This window comes from Agelaius tricolor, unplaced genomic scaffold, assembly GCF_023055355.1.
Source record: "Agelaius tricolor isolate 1412-34295 unplaced genomic scaffold, bAgeTri1.0.p SCAF_11, whole genome shotgun sequence".
NCBI classification, from domain to species: Eukaryota; Metazoa; Chordata; class Aves; order Passeriformes; family Icteridae; genus Agelaius; species Agelaius tricolor.
Genome location: NW_027269271.1, coordinates 25,601,357 through 25,621,786, shown reverse-complemented (window position 1 = coordinate 25,621,786; position 20,430 = coordinate 25,601,357). Strand labels below are relative to the sequence as shown.

Below are 20,430 nucleotides of genomic sequence, written 5' to 3'. Positions count from 1 at the left end.
AATATGGCAACAAATAGAAAAAGTGAAACAACAACAAAATTCTCTCCAGGCCTAAACAGCAAGAACAGCACAAAAGGAAATTGAAAGAGCCTCAGAAGAGAGTCTTAAACCTACCTGGGCATTAAACCTCCCAAAACAACTCCCTTTTTAAATTATTTCTGCTGTATTAGCAATAAAATTACATTTTTTGTTTCAGTTCTTACACATAGTAACTGTACAGTCTGAGCTGATCCACACCAACTCCCATTCAGATGCTCTGTGGACTATGGGGACTCCTCTCTGTCCCTCAGTGTTTATGTAACACATGGAACTCAGTCACCTTCCTACCTTCTGCAGGAATGTGTGTGCTCATTTCCTTACACTGTTTGTTCTCCACCAAACCAGCCCTTTAACTTTGGGAAACACTTTTAAGTCTTCCTAATGACCATCCTTGCCTTGAAGCCTGCAGCCATAGGCCCCAGCTGTGAGCTCTGTCACTGCTCCAGTGCAGGCATTTACAGAGTGCTGCCAGTTCCACCTGTCTCCTAAATGCACCATTTCCTCTGCTGTCCCCTCCTGAGAATGGGAGTGACAGAAGGCTTTTGCTGGGCAAATGGCATCCAGGCAGGGCAAACCCACCAACCCCACAAGAGAAAAATGGGGGGGCTCACTTCTACAGAGACCAGCCTGGCTCTTCTCAGACAGATGAAATGAGCCTGGCCAAAGGAATGAACTGAGCCCTCTTGCTTTACTTGCATGGCTTTGAGCACCGACTCCCCAGCCAAGACACAAAGCTCAGGGTCCAATTTTATACACTTAAAGATGAACTTGTGGCTTTTGCTAACACAGCAGCAGAGACTGACACAAAGCATCAGCTTCATAATAGATCAACTCCCAGAGTGTCCCCAGAAGATGGCCTGTGTGCCTCAGGGTGCTGAATGTGCATTTCTCATCCCAGCTTCCAGAAGAAGCCAACAAGCACCAGTCCAGGCTGAGTTCTTAGCTTTTCCAGGAGGGCAGTAATGCTAACCTGTATCTGCATCTGCATCAGCAAGCAGAGTAAGAATAAACATGCTTTAAAACATGATAACTCCTTTTGCAAATTATTTGCAGCATTCAAATCTCTCCATGTACCTCAGTGGGGGAACCTTTCCTTATGGGATTAGGCACAGCTGCCTGCTAAGTTCCCCACACTATCAAGGAAATCACTGTAATCTTGGCAGTGGTGATAAGGCAGTGCCTGAGCAGGGAGCTGAAGTTTTGGCAGTGAAACCAGCAAATCTCCTGATAGTTTGATAGGCCCCTGCCTGGCTCCAAGGATGATGCACACAGGATTGCACAAGGCTGGACTGATAATTTTGTCTTCACATCAGTTCAGTTCTTCAGCCCTTGCCTCAAGGCTACAAAGAAGAAGTGGAGAAGTTTTACCTGAAGTTCTTGGCCAGGTACAAATGAGGCCAAAAGCAAAGACATTCCACATTACCCTATTCAGGACTTTATCTGCTGAGTCTGCCAATCAAGGAATTAATTAATTCCCCCTACAGTAATTTATTTTCATGCATACATTTCTCCACTAGAGCTCAGCTAAAAGCACATACATTACTTTAATTCAAGCCATTACACATAAAAGATTATGGAAAGCCTTACAACCAAACATTCAAGACAAATCCCTGAATCTACATATTTTACTAATAAGGCACAGACCTAAATAAGTTCTAAGCAAAGAGAGGACCTTGAAATGATGCTTAGAAGATAAACAATACTTGGAAGGTAATATTTAGGTCTAAGCTTCATTGACAGAAATTTTCTTACAAAGGCTAAAGCTGACTTCTAGACTTCCTGCCATGAAAAGCTGACTCAAAATTAATGGAAATTGACATTATTTTTAGCAATATCTGAAATGGGTATCACATTCAAAAGCCTTACCTCATGAACTGACTTCATATTTCTTTGATACTAAAGGCATCAGTGGCAATAAAAAGTCATGAAGTTAATAATAAAAACTCTCTCAATCACATCAGTGGCTGGCAGCCTGTAGAGGAACAGGTGAGGTTAAGAGAATCTCTGGCTACAGAGGTCTTTGCAGGAAAAGCCAAATTAAAACCCTTTTTTGCCCTTTTGGAGTTCAGTTGACACGAGCTCCATCCCAGCATGGTGAAGCATGAACTCTCCAAATTACATCTCTCCTTGTGTCTTCCTTTTTTCTTTTTTTAAAGGTGATTTAGAACTATCCATACAGACTCTAATCATAAAAACCTAGTTTCTCTCCTATAGACTAAGAGACAAAAACAAGGGCTTGGCTCACAATCCCCAAGGATTACAGTTACAGTTGTTCCCTTGCCTTGGCTATGGCTCTGCTCAGGATATAAATAAGCAGTGATGCTTTAATCATTACAAGTGACATGCACAACCACCAAATACAGAACATTTTGGTGTTTTCTTCATTCATGTTATCAGTTTACAGAAGATCACAGAGCTACAATATTTGCTGCATACAGAGGTTGCAGCTTCTCCATCCCTGGAAGTTTTCAAGGCCAAGCTGGAATATCCTGCTCTAGTGGAAGACATCCCTGCCCATGGCAGGAGGTTGGAACTGGATGACCTTAAAGGTCCTTTCTAACCCAAACCTTTCTATGATTCCATGAATATGGCACCAAAATTATTAAACTAGGAACATATGATATTCCAAGTATGATCACTGGCCTAGAATAGACTCTAAGTAATACAAATATGCACAGATAGGGATGCACCCCAAGCCTGATTTACACACAACCAAAGACATGGGCCATCTGCAGACCTAGATAAATGAATTGAGAAGCTGTGACAGGACCATATGATGATGATGTGTTGTTTGTAACACATTACTCTGGACTTTCAGCTACACTATGCCAGGAATTAGCTACAGTTATGGTTTCCCATAGCAACAGGATATATGGGACAAACTGCTCAGGAAAACCCAGCTGAACAGGAGCTGAAGCTCCCCTGCTGAGCCAAGCCAGGTGTTGCCTTGCTTTTCAGGAAAGTGAAACCCAGCTCCTCCATGTGCACCTGAAATACTTCTCCAATTTAGTCAAAATGTACCCTTTTCAAAGCAGCTGGCGTTTTACCACTCCCACACTGCTTCAGACCCTGCAGATGACCCTGGCCAACCCAAAGAACAATGGACAAACCCACTAAATTAGCTGTAATTAATGTAGTGAGTCTTGTGCACAGGACTGTGCTTACAAAGTCCCTGTCACTCAGCCACTGTCCCTGCAGTGACCACACAGAGCAGCTCTGCACTGACCAGGCTTCAAATGAGACTGCCCAGCAGAGCACTGCAGGTAACACCAATGGCTGTGTGCAGATCTCTGCTACCTGGCCCAATAATCCAGTGGTTTCTATGGAGACATGGAAACAGCTTCCTCTTGGGAGTTCTCACCTTCCAGAGCAGGTGGGCACTTGGCAAATCCACCCCCCAGAACTGCATGGGGCAGGCAGGGGCCAGGGGAGCAAAGTGGAGCTTTCTGGGGGGAGCACAAACAGCACAACTTCAACACCTGCTCACACCTTGGCCAAAACACAAACACAAATCAGCATTTGTATTTATATATTAATGTCATGCAGAATTCTCTCCCTCTTCCCTCAGGGACCCGTGTGCCATCTGGGTGACCAACACAGGCAGGCTGCAAAGGGTTCAAGTTAATCCTAAGTACTGGAGCAGCACCTCCTAATGAGCAGGTAGACAGCAGCCTTTTAACATAAATGAGTCACTTCAAGGCAAAAATCCTGATGAAGACAACATAATTTGTAGTGCCAATAGCTATTAGTGCTACAAGGGCTCCAGAACACGGTGAGCTTTGATTTCATGTCTCCCTTTTAGAGCACACCCCACCTTCATAACAAGAACAAGGCCAAAGAAGAATAACCTTCAGGTGCTCCTGCAGATCAGGAGTCCACAGCCATACATTATTTTGATTACCATTCCCTCATTTGAGAAAAATCAACACAGTGCTATCAGAATATTTATGTCATCAGACCCAATGAATCTCCAACAAGATGTGAAATTATATTCATGAAGTATTAACTACTGCATTTTTGAGACTCTAGAGAGCACTTCTTGTTTTCTGGGGCTACAGGGAATCCATATTTTCCAAACCAAGAAGTAACTTTGCTGGGTGACACTGGTCTTATGCAATATCAGTTTTGCCTCCTTACCCCACCTCTGCAGGCAGTAGGCCTCTAGAATCTCCTCTTCTCCACCAACATTTTTAAAAAGTAAATGCTGATCAAAGTGTGAGGTTTGCTTCCAGAGAGGGTGAGATGAACTGATAAGGAAGGAACATGAAATGGGAATGATCTGAGAGCAAGGGAAGCTGGGATGGAACTGTGGGAGGGTGATGGCCCCAGCTGAGACTTATTCAGAAGATTTGATAATCACCTAAGGAGGCATTTTAACCTCCAAGTGCATGCACACAGGTGCTGCTGACAAGAAACAGAACAACTATAAAGAAAAAATACAGAGGATAACTTTTCAGACATTAATTCATGTCAGCCTTTGGCACCTGATCATTAGTACCAGCACTGAGTATAAAGCAAAAATATTTGGCAGTTTGAGAATTGTGTTCACATGTAATTACTGTGCTGGCATTCACACATTCAACAAGAGGAGCAAAGAACTGCATGGTAATTTCTGATAAAAAGGCAACTCCACCAGCCCCTTCTTTACAGTGCTGTGACAACACAGGAAGACAAAGGTGATTACTTTCTTTTCTATCACTACCCTAAAATTAAGCCTTTCCCCACTGACACTCATTTGGCTTAACATCTCTCATTTGATGAGCACATTGAAGTATTTTTTTTTTTAGCTCTTCTCTGGCCATCTCAAAGACTGCTGGAGTAGAACTGAAGAAAGGCAAACAAGTCAGTGATGAGCTGGCTGTACAGAAAATATTATTTCCTTAGCCGAAGAGTCACACAATAAATTTCTCACCAGACCTCCATATTTTTAAATATTTTAATTTTTCTTTCTTCCTCTATGCAAAAAACTCAGTCACTGCCTTCTACTGACATTCATTTTGAGACAGAATGCAATTCACTTCCCTACAAAAAACACTTGAGTGGGTATCTCTTCAAGCTCCTGAATAGTGAACAAAACCTGAAATAAATCTATATGAACCTAAATTGCTTATCAGGCTAGCACAGCCAAGTCATTAATTGTCATTCTGTAACCCAAATAAGACACATACAGTCCTTTGCAGGCACCTCTGATATACAGACTGCAGGACAAACTACCCAGCTGCAGCTGAGTTCACCTGGGACAAGTGAAGTTGTGGGGGAAATAAAGAGAGAAAAAAATGCAAGAAAAGAAATTCAGCTTCAGCAGAAATAATGCAGTTTTAATGGACCATGGAATATCAGACACCAGCAAGAAGATGACCTTTTCTCCAGTACTGAAATAACAAAGCAACAGAACACAAATGCTGATAAACCAACTTCAACTTTACAAAATCAATTTATGTGAGAATAAAAGAACAAAATCCATGACCTTTTCTTTACTATTAAATAAACCACATCCATCTACTGAAGTCTTCTTTTTGAACAAAAGTTATTGCCTGACCTTTCTTATTCCACTGCAGGATGCAAAGTGACTGGATGATTTAAGTGATTTCAGCTCTTTTTTTTCTTTCTTCTTCCTAAATCAGAGGTTTGTGCCACCACAGAGAGGAAACTGTGCACATCTTCCCCCAGACAGGAGCAGATTCTGTAGGCACCATCAGAGATCTGTGACGTGGCCCTAAAAGGAGGGGCAAAGACCCCACAGGCAGGGGCTGGAATAGGAGTGGGTATTTGGGCTGGAATCTGGGTGTCCATCCAAGCCAGCCCAGTGTCTCCACAGCATTCTGCAGCACACAAGCATCAGCTCAGGACCTGCACAGTGAAGACCATTAAAAGTGATACATGTTCATGGAATATTTTATCTAGTAGATCAACACCAAGGTTATATCCAGAACATCTACACAATTTTGTATCCTATTCTCAAAGAATCAGAAGCACAAAATTCATTATCTGAAATTAACCTTTTCTGTGATGAGTTCTTGATAATTTACTGGATTCTCTACACAAACTCTTTTAGAAACACCATGAAATAAAAACATAATGTAAATTTGTTTTACATAATTAATGTAATGACATAATTAATGTAATGACAGTCTCAACATAATTTTACCTGTAATATTTCTCTTGTGGAAGCAATGCCCAAGTAATGTTCAACAGATGGATGCTGCTGCCTGGGATAATGGCAAAATAAGTTTATTAATTGAAAATAGAAATGTGTTATTATTTCCAATCCTTTTAATCCCAAGAGCCATCTGTGGGCAAGGCCTTTTATTTGACACAGGAAAAAAACATATGCAGGTGCATTTGCCTATGTGGAAATATATAAAAATATATACATTAATTCCTGAAGCTGGCATCCACCACTCTGTGTTAAAGTGCTGTCAATAAGGAACTGCTTGTGCACCATCCCTGTGGTTTGACAGGATGGACTCAGAATAATCCTGACTGACTGAAAAGCAGGAGTAATTCCTTGAGAGAGACAAATCACTTTATTTTGAGAAATAACTCCCTGGCTTCTGGAAGGAGATTAGTGTATTACAGCCAGTATTATCCTTTTCATCTTGGTTGGCTCTATTCCCTTATTCTTTTACTTTTAAATCACTAAAAAACTGCCAGTGATATGAACATGGAACAGAACCAACCTGATGGCTCCTAGGGGCAGGAGAGCATTTATGAACAGCAAAACAGAATCTGGGAAAAGATGACCAAGAACTCTCTGAGATCAGGGGAAAAGGACAGGAGACCATCAAGACTGAGAATTGTGTCTCCTGGCTGTAAAACAACAATGCTGAAAGCCCAGAATCTGAGATTATATGGCCTCATGCAGTATGGAAGGGACATTTTTCTGCCAAAAACCCCAGAGAAGAGGCAGAGGGACCAAATGCTGGTACACTCAGAGCTGAAAAATAAAGAGCATTGGTGAGCAGTGAGGGTCTGTGATGCTGTAAATGTCAGGGCCTGCCCATCTCTTGCTTCTAAACGCTGTGAGACTCCTGAACAACAGCCATGGGGTTCTGTGGAAAGGTACATTTACTGATAAAACAATCTTGCTCTGGATAAAGGAAAAAAAGGGGGGTTGCCATGGCAACCCTGAATGAATTCAGCTCATCACCTGTGCAGGAAGTCTGTCTGCAAGGGCCCTCTTCAAAGCTGAGGGTTTGCTTCTCACTCGGGATCCCTCACAATTGTACAAGGTTTTTAAAAATAAGGATTGCACAGGAAATGGATGTGACTCCTGCATCCAGCAGATCAAAGCCTGCTCGAAGGCACAATTATCTATGTAAAAGGAAAGCAAAGTATTTTTCTTAACAAAGTTTTCAAATCACTAAAGATTGGAGAGTCTGATGCATGCAGGGGACAAGCAAGGCTGGAAGTTTTCTGTGGGAAGGCAGATGTGCCTCAGGTGTTTCCCTTTTTTGCCAGTGAAGCCTTATGCTTGGATTTCCTCACTTACTACACAAGTTTCTTTCTTTATAGAATAAGGGAAAAGAAAAACCTCAATTATTAGAATTAAATACATCGGAAAAACTTGTGTGTTAGAGATGATGACAAGCCTGAAAAAAAATGTAAAACCAATTAAAAAGTACACAGGTAAAAACGTTAGAAATAAATAAGATTCCATTTAACTTTTTGTCAAAGTGTAGCAGAGAACATGAGGCCCACTTAGAGCAGCACAAACATGCCTAAAGGTAAAATCTAAAAGTTTCTCTCACCTCTGTAAAGCTTGAGAAATTCTGCTGTGTTCAGAAGGTTCTGCAGAGCTTGGATTTAAAAAACAAACAAACAAACTTGGCAAAACATTTCAAATAAAAGAAAAAACCATAGAACAATGTTTATTGAAGGTAAAGCAAGGCCACATGGAAGCAAAGAGAAGTTTCTTTGTAGCCCTTGTTTGTCTGAAGGATCATCTCAAGCAGCTCAGCACAACCAAGATTTCATTCCAATCAAGGAGGCAAAATGTCCAACACTCCTTTGTTTATTTCCACATTTATGGAGACATAACCCACCTCTACAGGAAGGTCATGGGCTGAAGGCTGAATAAATACCTGTGCTCACTCCCTGCCACCAGGGAAACCTTTAAAGAGTTTGGCAAATTTGTTTAAATAAAATCAGTTTACACAGAAATACATGACTGGAATGCAGCTCCTGGCTAATGTGGAAATGAAGAGCCTGAAACATGCAGTGACATCCAATAATCAAATACCTCTTTCTTATGTAGTTTTTGGGGAAGTACTTAGAGGACAATTCACAAAGGCTAATTTCAGTCTGAATGTGCAGATTCTTCCTCAGAAGCAGCCACTGGAGAGAAGCTCCCCCACATCAGCCCTCATAACTATCTTTGGAAAATCTTCAAGTGAGAATTAACACACATCTATTTTTAAATAAGAGCAGATCCTATTTTGTGTAAGTTCAAGACACAGTCCTACCCTGAAAAACAAATAAACCATTTAAATAAGTCATATTTGTTTTCCTGTGTTATTTGGGGCAATAAACTCTGAAGAGCTGGAGTCACCAGAACTGCACCCCAGATACTCTTCTCAGCTCTCACACACCACTGCACCCCAAGTTCCAGCCCTGCCAAACCCAGCAGGCTCAGACGGGCTCTGGCTTTTTAAATGAGAAAGTCAATTACATTATAAACTTGCATTTGACACAAAAACTATCTGTAGAGAAAACAGGGAATCAAAATCAATCAAAAGCAAAAAGCTTCCTTAAAACTCTCACAACTCTTCCCATGGGAGAGCTGATCTTGTCTGAGGGCAGGTGGCTGAGCACAGCAGCACTGGCAGACCCTTCCAGTCCTGTTCTCAATTAATTCCCACCAATCTTCCTCCTTTTCAGACACTCATTTATACCCAGGAGTCCATGCTAGGCTTAGGATTTGGTTCTTCTAACACACAAGTCAATAGAGCCCATTTTTGTTTACCAAGTCGTGAGCAGTGAGAGCTGCAGTCAATAACAGCCACAGCAGCCCAGCCTCCCCTCACAGTAATAAAGTTGTTTTACTTGGCACCAAAACAACAAATGCTCCTTCTCACAGAGGCGTATCTTTAACTGAGTAGATGAAACTTATCCTAAATATTTCAGTTTCAAAGTGCAAACTCTGGTAAATAGTGCAGTAAAGTGCAAAGCTCAGGGTTAACACAGCGCCCCCAGTTTGTCTCGGCAGCCACAGCACAATCCTGCTGGCTCAGCTGGATTTTCACACTCATTATCTCTCACACAATGCAGAGGAATTAACGCTCTTCAAAACCAGAACAAAACTCTCTTCACAGCAAGAAGTAACACAGGCATAACAAGGATCTATGTGCAAAGTCAAGATCCACACCATGGAGCACGTTAAATGCTATGGAACGCATTTTAAAGAAGTATTTTTGGGATTTTTAACTTTCAGAGATTCTAGTGTCATAACTTTCCTCAGCCGAAGCAGTTTCTTTGATAGGGGAATTAAAGCCTCTGCAGACACAAGGAAAAAGAGTTGTATAAAATTCTCTATGTTTGGAACATGGTTTCACGAGTTACAGACATGGAAAGATATCAGAAAACAACCTGATTTATTTGCAATCTGTGAAAAAATTCTGTCACCCAGTTCTCCAAAGTGTTCAACATTTCTAGTGAAGAGAATAAAATAGCAGAAATACAACTATTTCAAGAAATAATCACAAACCTTGCAATCTTAAAACCAAGTTAAATTATGGATCCAAAGTAGATTGATTCATTCAAGCCATCTGCTCTTTTATTGACATGAGAAAAAACCCTAAATAAATAGAAATTTTCAGAGCGTGTTTATCTGATTTCTCCCATTTTTCCAAGTCCCACAGACACCCGCTCCCATAGGTCAGAGGAGAAAATCATGTAAATTTTACTCTTCTTCAAAAACAAACAAAAAACTACCCCTAACCCAAACCCATTATCAACCAGTACCAGTATTAAGATTCCATATGCACATTGTTACACTACAGTCCTTCTATCATATGTAAAGTAATGCTAAAAATGTGTGTTTCTAGAGATATTTTCTTCAGAGGCAGGAACAACCACTGTTTACACATGCTTTTAAGCAGAATGAAAAGAACTACAGCACACACATTTTGCCTTTCACAAACACATACTCAAGCCAATCCATTCAAGCAGAGCATGTTTGGGATTGTGAATGTGTCAAGATAACCCAAACAACACTGGCAGCAATTCTTTACCCATTGTATCGCCATCAAACATGATAGTTATTTCACTCAGACAAAAAACATAATATACACACAGCAAAAAAACCATTTTTATCTCACCTATATATAGTATGCATTTATCATAAAACGTTAGAATTAATATTGAGAACTCAATGACAGTTGACACCTCCAGAAGGAATTAAAATGCAGGTTCTTGGGATAACTCCTATGCCAGTTTGCTCTTCCTTCCAACACAGTAATTTAAATAAATTTACATTAAGCACTGATATTCCTGAAAAGGCTTATAAACAATTTAGACAATAACAGTGGAGTAATTCTCTCACAAAAAATCCCCAAACCAAACAAAACCAAATCTCTGAACTTGGGGAAAAACCGGACAGTACATGGTATTACCTTTAAATTGGACAACCAAGTTCACAAAATAAGGGTATTAATTCTGCCAAAAATCCTTCAGTCTGGTATAAATACAAATGTTACATTTTTTAAGGTTATGTTTTAATTTCTTTGCAGTACCTGCAGATGTTATAAAGCAACAGGTTGGCTATTTCTGTATCAGTAGGACTCTTCTACTGAAGAGACAACTTTTAGACATTTTATAGAATGGACATTCCTAAAGAATGCAGAATGCAACTGAGAGTATTCAAGCACAAAGCTGTGAAAACAATGAATAAGAGTAAATATTGCCTGATTTAAACCTGCTATAACTCTAAGGAAAGCAGACAGAACTCCATTAGCCCTGCAAAGGGCTGTGAGGCAGCACCATCTAAATGAAATCACGTTCATCAGTGCAAACCCATTTCCAACACCACCACAGGGCAAACCACCCTCCCCATTCTGTGTCCTCAATAAAAAACATCCCATCTAGTGATACCGTGTTTCTGAATATTCCTTGCAGAAGGGAATATTTTACAAAAGGTGTCTCTCCTTTCAGCAGTTCCCAAAGCAGAAAAGGGCAGGATTTAGCCCCAGTGCGTTTAATCTCAAACCTCAGGCCACCTGTGGTGAGGGATCTCAACACACCAGCCCCACTGAGGCACCAAACTTTGTGCTTCAGAAGACAGAAACTCGTCCCCTTGTAGTTCATTGTCCTTAAAATCATAAATGCACAGTGTTTGTTCCCTCTGTGCAGAAAAGAGATGAGGAAATGCCTCTGGGATTAACTCACCACCAGCTCTGGGATCAGTGCAACTGGTTAAAATCCACCACCTCCTTTGGAAATAGCCGAGTGGGTAGAGGATGGGGCTAATAATGCCAAAGGGTACGATCCTTGCTTTTAGCCACTTAATCAAAATATAAATTTGATGGTTTTGGTTGGGCTCCTTCTAACTTGGAAGGAGTGCACATAACAAAGTGTGACTCAAGTTCTTGTAGCAGCACTGAATGCAACCATCAGTGCTCATCACACACAAATGGCCACTTACACATCACCTCTTTCATTGGTATGACTAAGTATCACTAGAACGCTATCTTATGAGTAACAAGTGAACAACTGTTCCCCTCACGGGGCCCGCCGAGGGCTGGGACTGTGCCCTGGGAACAGCAGAGGTGCGGCGCTGCCTCACCTGACAGCGTCTCGTGTCGCTGTGGGATCTCCCCAGGTGGCTTTAGGCCGTGTCCCGGCTGCACTGGGCTGTGTCCCGGCTGGGCTGTGCTGTGTCCCGCTCGGGTGGCTTTAGGCCGTGTCCCGGCTGCACTGGGCTGTGTCCCGGCTGGGCTGTGCTGTGTTCCGCTCGGGTGGCTTTAGGCCGTGTCCCGGCTGCATTGGGCTGTGTCCCGGCTGGGCTGTGCTGTGTCCCGCTCGGTGCCGGCTCCGTGCCGGACAAGCCCCGCTGAGGGAACGGGCTCGCGCTCCCCCTCACGGAGCTGCTTCACCCCCGGCCCGCCAGGGGGCGGCCGCGGCCGCTGTGGGAAGGGTGCCGAGTGTCGGAGCGTTGGCGCCGCTCCGCTTCCCTTTGATGACGCAGATCCTCTGTAGAGAGGCCATGGCGAGTGATTTCTACCTCCGCTACTATGTGGGGCACAAGGGGAAATTCGGACACGAGTTCCTCGAGTTCGAGTTCCGGCCTGACGGTGAGAGCGGGGCCGGGGGTCGGGGGAGGCGAGGGCGGGCTGCGGGGCCGCGGGGCCCCGGCGTGGGTTAATGCGAGGGTTAATGCTCAGCCTCTCCCCGCAGGAAAGCTGCGCTACGCCAACAACAGCAACTACAAGAACGATGTGATGATCCGAAAGGAGGTGAGGGCAGCGCTGCTGAGGCGTTTGTGCCAGCGAAAGGCACTGTGGGCTGGGTCAGGCTTGATGGCCGGGGCGCTGTGGGCAGGGCTGTATTTATTTCTCTGCTGAATGTTGTGTCCAGGCTTATGTGCACAAGAGTGTGATGGAAGAGCTGAAGAGAATAATCGACGACAGTGAAATCACAAAAGAAGATGATGCTCTGTGGCCTCCTCCTGACAGAGTGGGCAGACAGGTACGGTGCATAGTGTCTCTTTTAATTGCTCTTTAATTTTCATATGTTAGCTCCTTGGAAGTATAACTAAACTTTTTCTTCAAGCCAGTATTTTTTCCAGCTGAAAGGGAAACAAAACCTCAGTAGTGCCTCAATGGCAGTGTAGTTGTGGAAGCTAATACAACCCACAGACCTGCTGCATTTGATATCTTTGCAATAGAAATTTGTAATAAAACCCATCACAGTACTGAAGTATTTCTGTAACTGGTACCATGAAGCAGTAAGTTCCTATATCCTTTTATTTTTCAGGAACTTGAGATAGTAATTGGTGACGAACACATCTCCTTTACCACGTCAAAAATTGGTTCCCTCATTGATGTAAATCAGTCCAAGTACGTACTCTGCTTTTTATGCTGCCCTTGTTTCTATTTATAAATCTGTATTTGAACTTCCTGATTATTTGGTACATGTATTTTATATCGTTTCAAAGTAGGAGTCAGCTCCTGGGGGCACCAGTGCTCTGTGTTGCAGCACAATGTGCCAAATGCCTTTAAGCTGTGGTGTTACAGGCTGTGTTCTCAAACTCAAAGAGCAGACCCTGCTGTAGGAACCCTGTTACACACATACAGTCTGAGCTGACATTGGCCTGTTTGTGCCAATTTCTTAGGAAGAATCAAGATAGCTGTATTTCACCTAAGCTGAAAAGGCTGACTGTTTGGGGGAAGGGGGGGGGGTGGGGTGTAAAATCCTAAGTGCTGTTGATACCTGTTTTCATTATAAAAATGCATATTTTGTAAAAACTTAAAATGTTCACAGTTGGAGTACAGAATATTTAATCAGTGTAGAATGGAACAAATCTAAGATGACCTCTAAAAAGTCCCCATATTGGCTTTGGGTTTTTTTAATACATTAGTTCTGTAACCTGTTCTTTAAGAGCATCAGTCTAATTTAATTTTTTTAATCTTTTAATTTTTTTTCCCCTTTCTTCCTTCTTTTGTGAACTGCAGAGATCCAGAAGGCTTGAGAGTATTCTACTACCTGGTCCAGGACCTTAAATGTCTCGTCTTCAGTCTTATTGGACTCCACTTCAAGATTAAGCCAATTTAAATCAGACAAACTGAAGTTTGTATTGCAGTGTCAGCAGTAAGGATGGGGAGGGAGGATCCTGTTCCAGTTCGTCATTGTTTCTGAAATTTTTTTGTACTTTAGATTATTTTTTTGATTGTTATTTTGTTGTTGTTACAAACTGTCAGTGACTCAATAAAAGGGTAAGATTTCTGTTTTTAATTTTTAAGCTGTGGTGAGAGACTGACTTCTAATACTTCTTTTATAATGGTGCATTCAGAGTGTGTCACTTCACTTGTACCACCCACACACTGCACTTCTCTACACAGCAGTGGAAAAAGGAATGAAGCCTGGCTCTGTGAAACAAAACTTTTGCCAGTTGTCAGGGCAAACTTTTGTCACTGTCCTGAGCTGGGTGTTTTGTTGGCCAGCCAAGAACAACATCTGACTCTGCACAGGTAAATGGTTATAGCAGATACACATCACCTTCATCCCAGCCTGGGGTTACTTGCCTCCAGAGCAGAGACAAACAACAGGGGACAGAGGAGCCATCCGGGATCTTCACTGACTGTCCCGTTCAGCTTCAGAGAAGCTGAAAAGCAACCTAGAATGTATTTCGTTTAGTTCTAGGCTAGCACATCTGTTATGCAGCATTCATTAAAAGACTTCGAGCAGTCCCCCGCAGACCCTCAGGGCAGACCCCATGGCAGCGCTGCCAAACTGCGCTTTTGCTTTCTCTTAACAGGTCTGTAAGAAGACGCTGCGACTTAAAAAAAATATTAAAAAGTGATTAATTGATGTGTAATTTTGAATACAGTGTTTCCCGCTTTCCCTCCCCTCCCCACAGGCACCTCCCGCCCCGCGCGCACGGGGCGGTGGCGGCCGCCATCTTGGCTGAGGGCAGACGCGGCTTCGCGCCGGCCCAGCCGGGCAGGGAGCGTGGAGGCGCCATCTTGGCTGAGGGCACGGCCGCGGGAGAAGGGAATAGCACAGAATCCGTGCGGCCATGGGGGTAGGTGAGAGCCTTGGCCGGAGCCTCGCGGGCCGTGGGGGCAGCGGGGAGCCTTGGCCGGAGCCCCGCGGGCCCTGGCGGTAGCGGGGAGCCGGGGCTGACGCCGCTCCGCCGCTTGCCTTGCAGAGGATCGGGCTGCAGCTCCGCGCCACGCTGGAGAACATCACCCGGCTGCGGGCCGAGGGCGAGGACTTCCGATGGTACCTCAAGGTGCGGGGCCGGGGCCGGGAGCGTATCCCTGATTATTGACAGCTTTCAAACTTCCGATTTGTGTTCTCCAGCTGAAATGTGGGAACTGCGGTGAAGTCTCCGAAAAGTGGCAGTACCTGCGGCTGATGGTGCGTGCGCCCCTCGTAACCTACCTCTGAGCAAAAATGTGAACACAAACCTGCCTCTTACACACGTCTCCGCATCAAGGATGTGACAGCTTACCTTCCAGATGAGATCGTTTTTTAATAGCTATATGCATTTAGAAAACTGTCATGTTCCGTATTAAAATAAATATTTGGAGATTGTTAATTGACGTGTGCCATTTGAATGGTGACCGTTGCTAACAAAGTATTACATCTGTTTTAAAAACAGATGTAAAAAATCTGTAAATGTATTTTATTCTGTAAATATATATTTCTCTGTAGCCTATTTCTCTGATGGTGATGGAATCCTTTTGGAGAAGGTTAGCATGTAAAATCAGCATTTGGAAGCTGAAAAAGCAGGATAAAATTTGTCAGGGATACTTGTCTGTTCTTAGAAACAATCATCCCTTTTTGTTGCATATAGCTGAATGGTAAGAATGTATTTTGAAGAATTAGTAGAGCATGCCTATACGGATAAGACACAAATATCTATTATTCCCTGTTTAAAGTCTAGAATAGAATTATTCTTTGATAATCTCGACTTGTTGAATTATTAATCTCTGTAGTTAAGAAAAACGCTGCCTTGTTGCAGTATTTTTAAGAAGCTAAAAAGGTTGTTGTAAAAACTACCTTACCTTTGCAGTGGCTAAGCTGAAGTGGATAAAAATGCCTCTCTTGTCATGGATTTTAGGACAGCGCTCCCCTGAAGGGCGGCCGAGGAAGCGCCACGATGGTGCAGAAGTGCAAGCTGTGCTCCAGGGAGAACTCCATTGGTACGTGCTGGGACACTGACCAGGCAGCGTCCATTACAGTTTCTCTTTTAGTCCCCATTTTCGCTTGACACCGTTTGTAAAGAGCTTTCACCAGGGATTTCTGCCTTGTGCTCTGGTGCTTGAGTTCCCAGCAGGCACTTTCTGGCCATCATGTTCAGGGAGACAGCAAGGCCTCCTGGTGAGTCCAGCCTTCTGCATGAACAAAACTCATCTGGATTGTTATTTTACAAAAGCATGCAAATCTTTTTGGCATTGGTATGGAAAAATGGTGCAGTGTAAACTAATCAGGAGAAGGGAGAAAAATTGAATTCTGCCTTTTGAAGACCAGCTGCAGGAAAACCTTACAATTCTTGTGTTTCTTTTGCTTTGTATAAGGAAATTGCTGTGAAAGAAGATCCTGGTCCTTGGTTTGTGCTGAATAAAACTGAAGGCATAGTGCCACTCACTTGTATACTTTCTTTTTTGTTTTGTTTTAGATATTTTAAGTCAGACAATCAAGCCTTACAATGTAAGTAAGTTTGTTTCCTCTTCTATGTGAAAGATAAACAAGCATTAACAGTATTTTGAGTTTTGCTTTATCACCCTCCTTCAAGAGCACAAAAAGCTGGTCTTGTCCCTGGACAGAAATTGTCTTGTAGACTTCTTTACAGTCTCAAGTGTAGAATAATCTGATACATTTCAAAAGCCAACAGAGAACTATATCACCCAAATCAGAGGTGATTATATAATGCCCCTCTAGGCTTCCTTTCAAAGTCTTCCTCATGGCAGATAAAGAAATTCTAGTTAGGAGCATCAGAGATGACAATGCTGCCTTTAAAGCAATCCATTCCTGGACTAATGCTTGTCACTGTCTCTATTAGATGGAAACTAATGGTTTTCTGACTCAATCACAGGCTGAAGACAGCGAGAAATTCAAAACAATTGTGGAATTTGAATGCCGAGGTCTGGAACCAGTCGACTTTCAACCACAGGTGAGTTCTTATTTGTGATTTGTTTCTGTCTTTAAGAGCACTTCTTCTAGAGTGACAAAGTACACACTATTTGAAATGGTTCTGGAACATCTTGGACCATTCCAGATTCCCATCCTTCCACAGTTCCTCGTTTTGAGTTTTTCATTTGTCTCAAGAAAAAAACCAAACCAAACCAAAAACGTGCCAAGAGCTAACACAAACAACTGGTATACTCTGTGCCAGTAAAATCTAAAGCTAAGCACACCTTGGAGTCATACGTAACCTGCCTCACAGGTAACTCAGTGTTAATCTGAATTCATCTGAGAGGTCTTCACTGCTCAGGTCATTGTAAAAGAGTCTTTCCCAAAGGCAAAGTGCAGCATTAGACAAAGCACCACTTGCCCCTTGTTGCATTACAGAGTCATCAAGCTCAGGTTATGAACACACCTCAGTGTGTGTTATCTAAAATACAAACAGATTTTCTTTGGGCTTGACATCACCAGAGCCACAGGAGATGAACACTGGCATTTTTCCATTTGCAGCTTGGGCAGACAAAGCTTGAAGATCACTGGCATTTGCAGCCTGTGCAAAGCACACCTCAAGGTTCAGAGTTAAAGGATTCTTCAGGGCCAGTCTGCAATGACTCATCTCTTGTGCATGGTCATGCTCTATGCCACTTAACTCCCTGCTATTTTTAACCTATTATTCCAGTCCGATTAGGTGTAAATAGACTGACAAATATAAATCTGTCTTATCCTTCTCTCAGACTGGGATGCTGTGCTAAGAAACAGCCCAAAAAAGCTGATCCTACAAAGAATTTGATATAAATAGAAACCCTGCTGCAGTGTGCTGGGGGAAGTCTTTATTTAAGTGAAGTCCATCTTTTTGATGAATGGTTATGTCTTTATTCCAGAATGGTTATTAGTTTATTCCTGCTTGAAAGCTTTGCAACCAGACTTAGGAACTTGCATTTGAAGAAAAATCTAGATGAAGACTACAAAATGCAGGAGATGTTTATAGCTCTGCATCCTAGCTGTCAATTTTATTTACAGAACAAAGACTTCACAGCTGTAACAAAAGTTTTAATTTCATATTCTGAGTTTGGTGTACTTGAACCCCTGAAGAGGTATTCCAGTGAATTTTTGGATGCCTTAATCAGTAAATGAGTTTCTTGTTGCTCAAGTGACGTCTGCAGTTCTGAACAATTTTGTCAACTGCTTTATATTTGGCATGATCCTAGCCAGCCTGGCTCCTGCACAACACTAGATCTCACATATGATTAGCACTAAACATGGCATTTGGCCATATAATCACTGTATTTTCTCTGTATTTTTTGGTACACATAATACAACCACACCTGGAGTCAATTTAAAGTGGCTTAATGCTTGCATGTCTTATTTAAATTATAGTAGTTACCAAAAAAACCCAACAAACCCAACTACCACCACAAAACATTTGAGTGTTAGAGAGAAGAAAGTATCCTTTGTTTCTCTGATACAAACCTTAATTTTAGATCCCTTGCAGAAAACCAGGAAGAAGCTACCTTTGATTTTCAGACACTTGTTAATAAAATTCTGTAGTTAAAATTGACAGTGTAAGAAACCTTCTTGCATGCTACAGAAGTGGCTGGGATTTTTTAAATGTACTTTTAAAATTAGTAAATCTTACTGTATAGCTTGGTAACTGTGAACCCTAAAGTGAGAGAGCTCTTCCTAGGGAAGATAAACCAGAGCACCTTCCTAGAGCTGTCCTTTCTCTACTCTTTAAAAACAGCAGCAGTGATGGCAGTGAAGAACTGTCCCCTGTGAAATGCTTGTTTGGGATACTAATCTGTTCACTCAGCCAGCTGATCCTCCTTACACATAAAGCTTGCTTGTCACTTGTGTGCCTAAATCCAATACAAGCTGCTCCTTCTCTGCAGTGTCTTGGATTCCAGTATTCAAGCCACAACTATTAGCTTTCTTCCACATTTTCAATTAGTTTCCTTGCAATGTATTATGAAGCTATTATGCCTGTGTGGACTCTGAACACAAAGCTATTGATAGTAATTGGATGCTGCTACAGAAACTTAGGAACTAAGCTTTCTTATCTAGAATAGTTGGAAATTTTTTGCTGGGAAGAATAGAGGAGCAGTGTTCCCTCATTTTACTCTGGTTCCTTGGATTGAATTTTCCCAATGCTCAAGCAGGGTCCCAACCTTATACTGACCCCTGACTAGGAAAGAGCTTGCCCAGATCACTGGAGCAGAGTGATGCAGAGCTTGCCCATTCTTTCTGCCTAATTTAAAAGAAATACAATACATTTTTGTGCTGAGTTACTTTCTTTAGATGTTTCAGTGTTCCTATTTATTATTTTGTCAGTACAATGTAATTTAAAAACCTTCTGCAAATGTGTTTGCAGGCAGGGTTTGCTGCTGAAGGCGCAGAATCTGGCACACCTTTCAATGACATCAACTTGTTAGAAAAGGTATGTTGTCTTAGTTTCACTAGCAAAACTACTTACCTAGCTTGCCCTCCCCACATCACCACTCTTAAAACACACACCCTAAATTGGTTTTCCTCTTCCTGTAGCCACAGGAAGGCCACAGAAGGAGAGAGAAACTGAATCAAATATGAACAACTAGCATTATTGACAGTGTCCTTTTAGAAGTATGGATTTGTTAACTTAGCAGCTGACAAAGATTTAAGTCACTCAGGAATTCCAGAAACCAAGAACCAGGAATACTAAATGGCTGTCTAGGAAGATCCCTGCCCATTGTCCTGTGCACAGAGAGGTTGAAAAGTAATACAGACACTGTCCTTCATAGCTCAGGATAATGGCACCTTGCAAATCTTCTTGGGTGTGAGCAGGAATCTCAAGGTCACATCTGTTCCCTGCTATCCTACTTGGCAGGGATCTGCTTGTCTGCTTACCCACCTGACTAGGGTATTGTAAATGATAGATAATCCTTTCACCTGCCATGGCTGCTGTTTGTCCACTACAGGCTGGGGACTACATAAGAAAATAAACCCCAGCAAAATATACATATATAAAACCACTGAGACTGAAGCTCATTTAATTTCAGGTTACTGATCTTGCTACTCTCACCTGTTAAAATTTAACTTCCTACAGATATCTAAGACCCAAACTTTGAGTAACATTTAGTTCCAGTTTGAATTCCAGTCTGTGCATTCTGTCCTTTGTGACTAACACTGAAATCCTATTTCCTACAGGATTGGAATGACTATGATGAAAAAACAAAGGAATCTGTTGGAATCTATGAAGTTACCCATAAATTTGTAAAATGCTGAAGTTCATACCTGTGACAAATTATGACATGGTTATTGATGGAGGAGCTGTAAACATCAGATCTGCAGCTTCCTTGGAGTTACTTTTTTACATGGCTGCACTTGAGAAATGGAAACCCAAGTTCACAGAATCACTTAGGTTGGAAATGATCTCCAAGGCTGAGTTCAACCTTTGACCGACATCGCTCAGTTGTACTTTCCATCCCCAGCATGCCCTAATAAAATATTTCCCATGGAGCACTTGGAGATGGCCTCAGTACAGACTGAAAATAGAACATATTGACTGAA

The 20,430-nt window shown here is 42.3% G+C and overlaps 2 protein-coding genes and 1 long non-coding RNA gene across 4 annotated transcripts; 2 read left to right on the top strand and 1 right to left on the bottom strand.

Moving 5' to 3' along the window:
• Positions 1-5,330: 5,330 nt before the first annotated feature.
• LOC139594526 (uncharacterized) lies at positions 5,331-12,149 on the bottom strand. The gene is made up of 3 exons (XR_011680655.1): positions 11,822-12,149; positions 6,188-6,248; positions 5,331-5,889 (listed from the first exon to the last, which is right to left on the bottom strand). It is a non-coding gene; the product is annotated as an uncharacterized lncRNA (long non-coding RNA).
• Positions 12,150-12,173: 24 nt separating this feature from the next.
• Positions 12,174-13,996, top strand: MAGOH (mago homolog, exon junction complex subunit). Of its 2 annotated transcripts, none has more exons than XM_071436763.1 (5): positions 12,174-12,329; positions 12,433-12,491; positions 12,613-12,723; positions 13,012-13,094; positions 13,710-13,996. In XM_071436763.1, the coding sequence occupies exons 1-5, from the start codon at positions 12,215-12,217 to the stop codon at positions 13,807-13,809; spliced, it is 468 nt and encodes a 155-aa protein (XP_071292864.1). In that variant the 5' UTR covers positions 12,174-12,214; the 3' UTR covers positions 13,810-13,996. The 2 variants fall into 2 exon arrangements, with proteins under 2 accessions (XP_071292864.1, XP_071292865.1); XM_071436764.1 differs by having other exon boundaries at positions 12,195-12,329; positions 12,420-12,491.
• Positions 13,997-14,147: 151 nt separating this feature from the next.
• Positions 14,148-20,430, top strand: CZIB (CXXC motif containing zinc binding protein). The gene is made up of 8 exons (XM_071436762.1): positions 14,148-14,779; positions 14,906-14,989; positions 15,061-15,117; positions 15,824-15,905; positions 16,382-16,413; positions 16,799-16,876; positions 19,256-19,321; positions 20,068-20,430. Exons 1-8 carry the CDS (start codon positions 14,774-14,776, stop codon positions 20,143-20,145), a joined length of 483 nt encoding a protein of 160 aa, XP_071292863.1. The 5' UTR covers positions 14,148-14,773; the 3' UTR covers positions 20,146-20,430.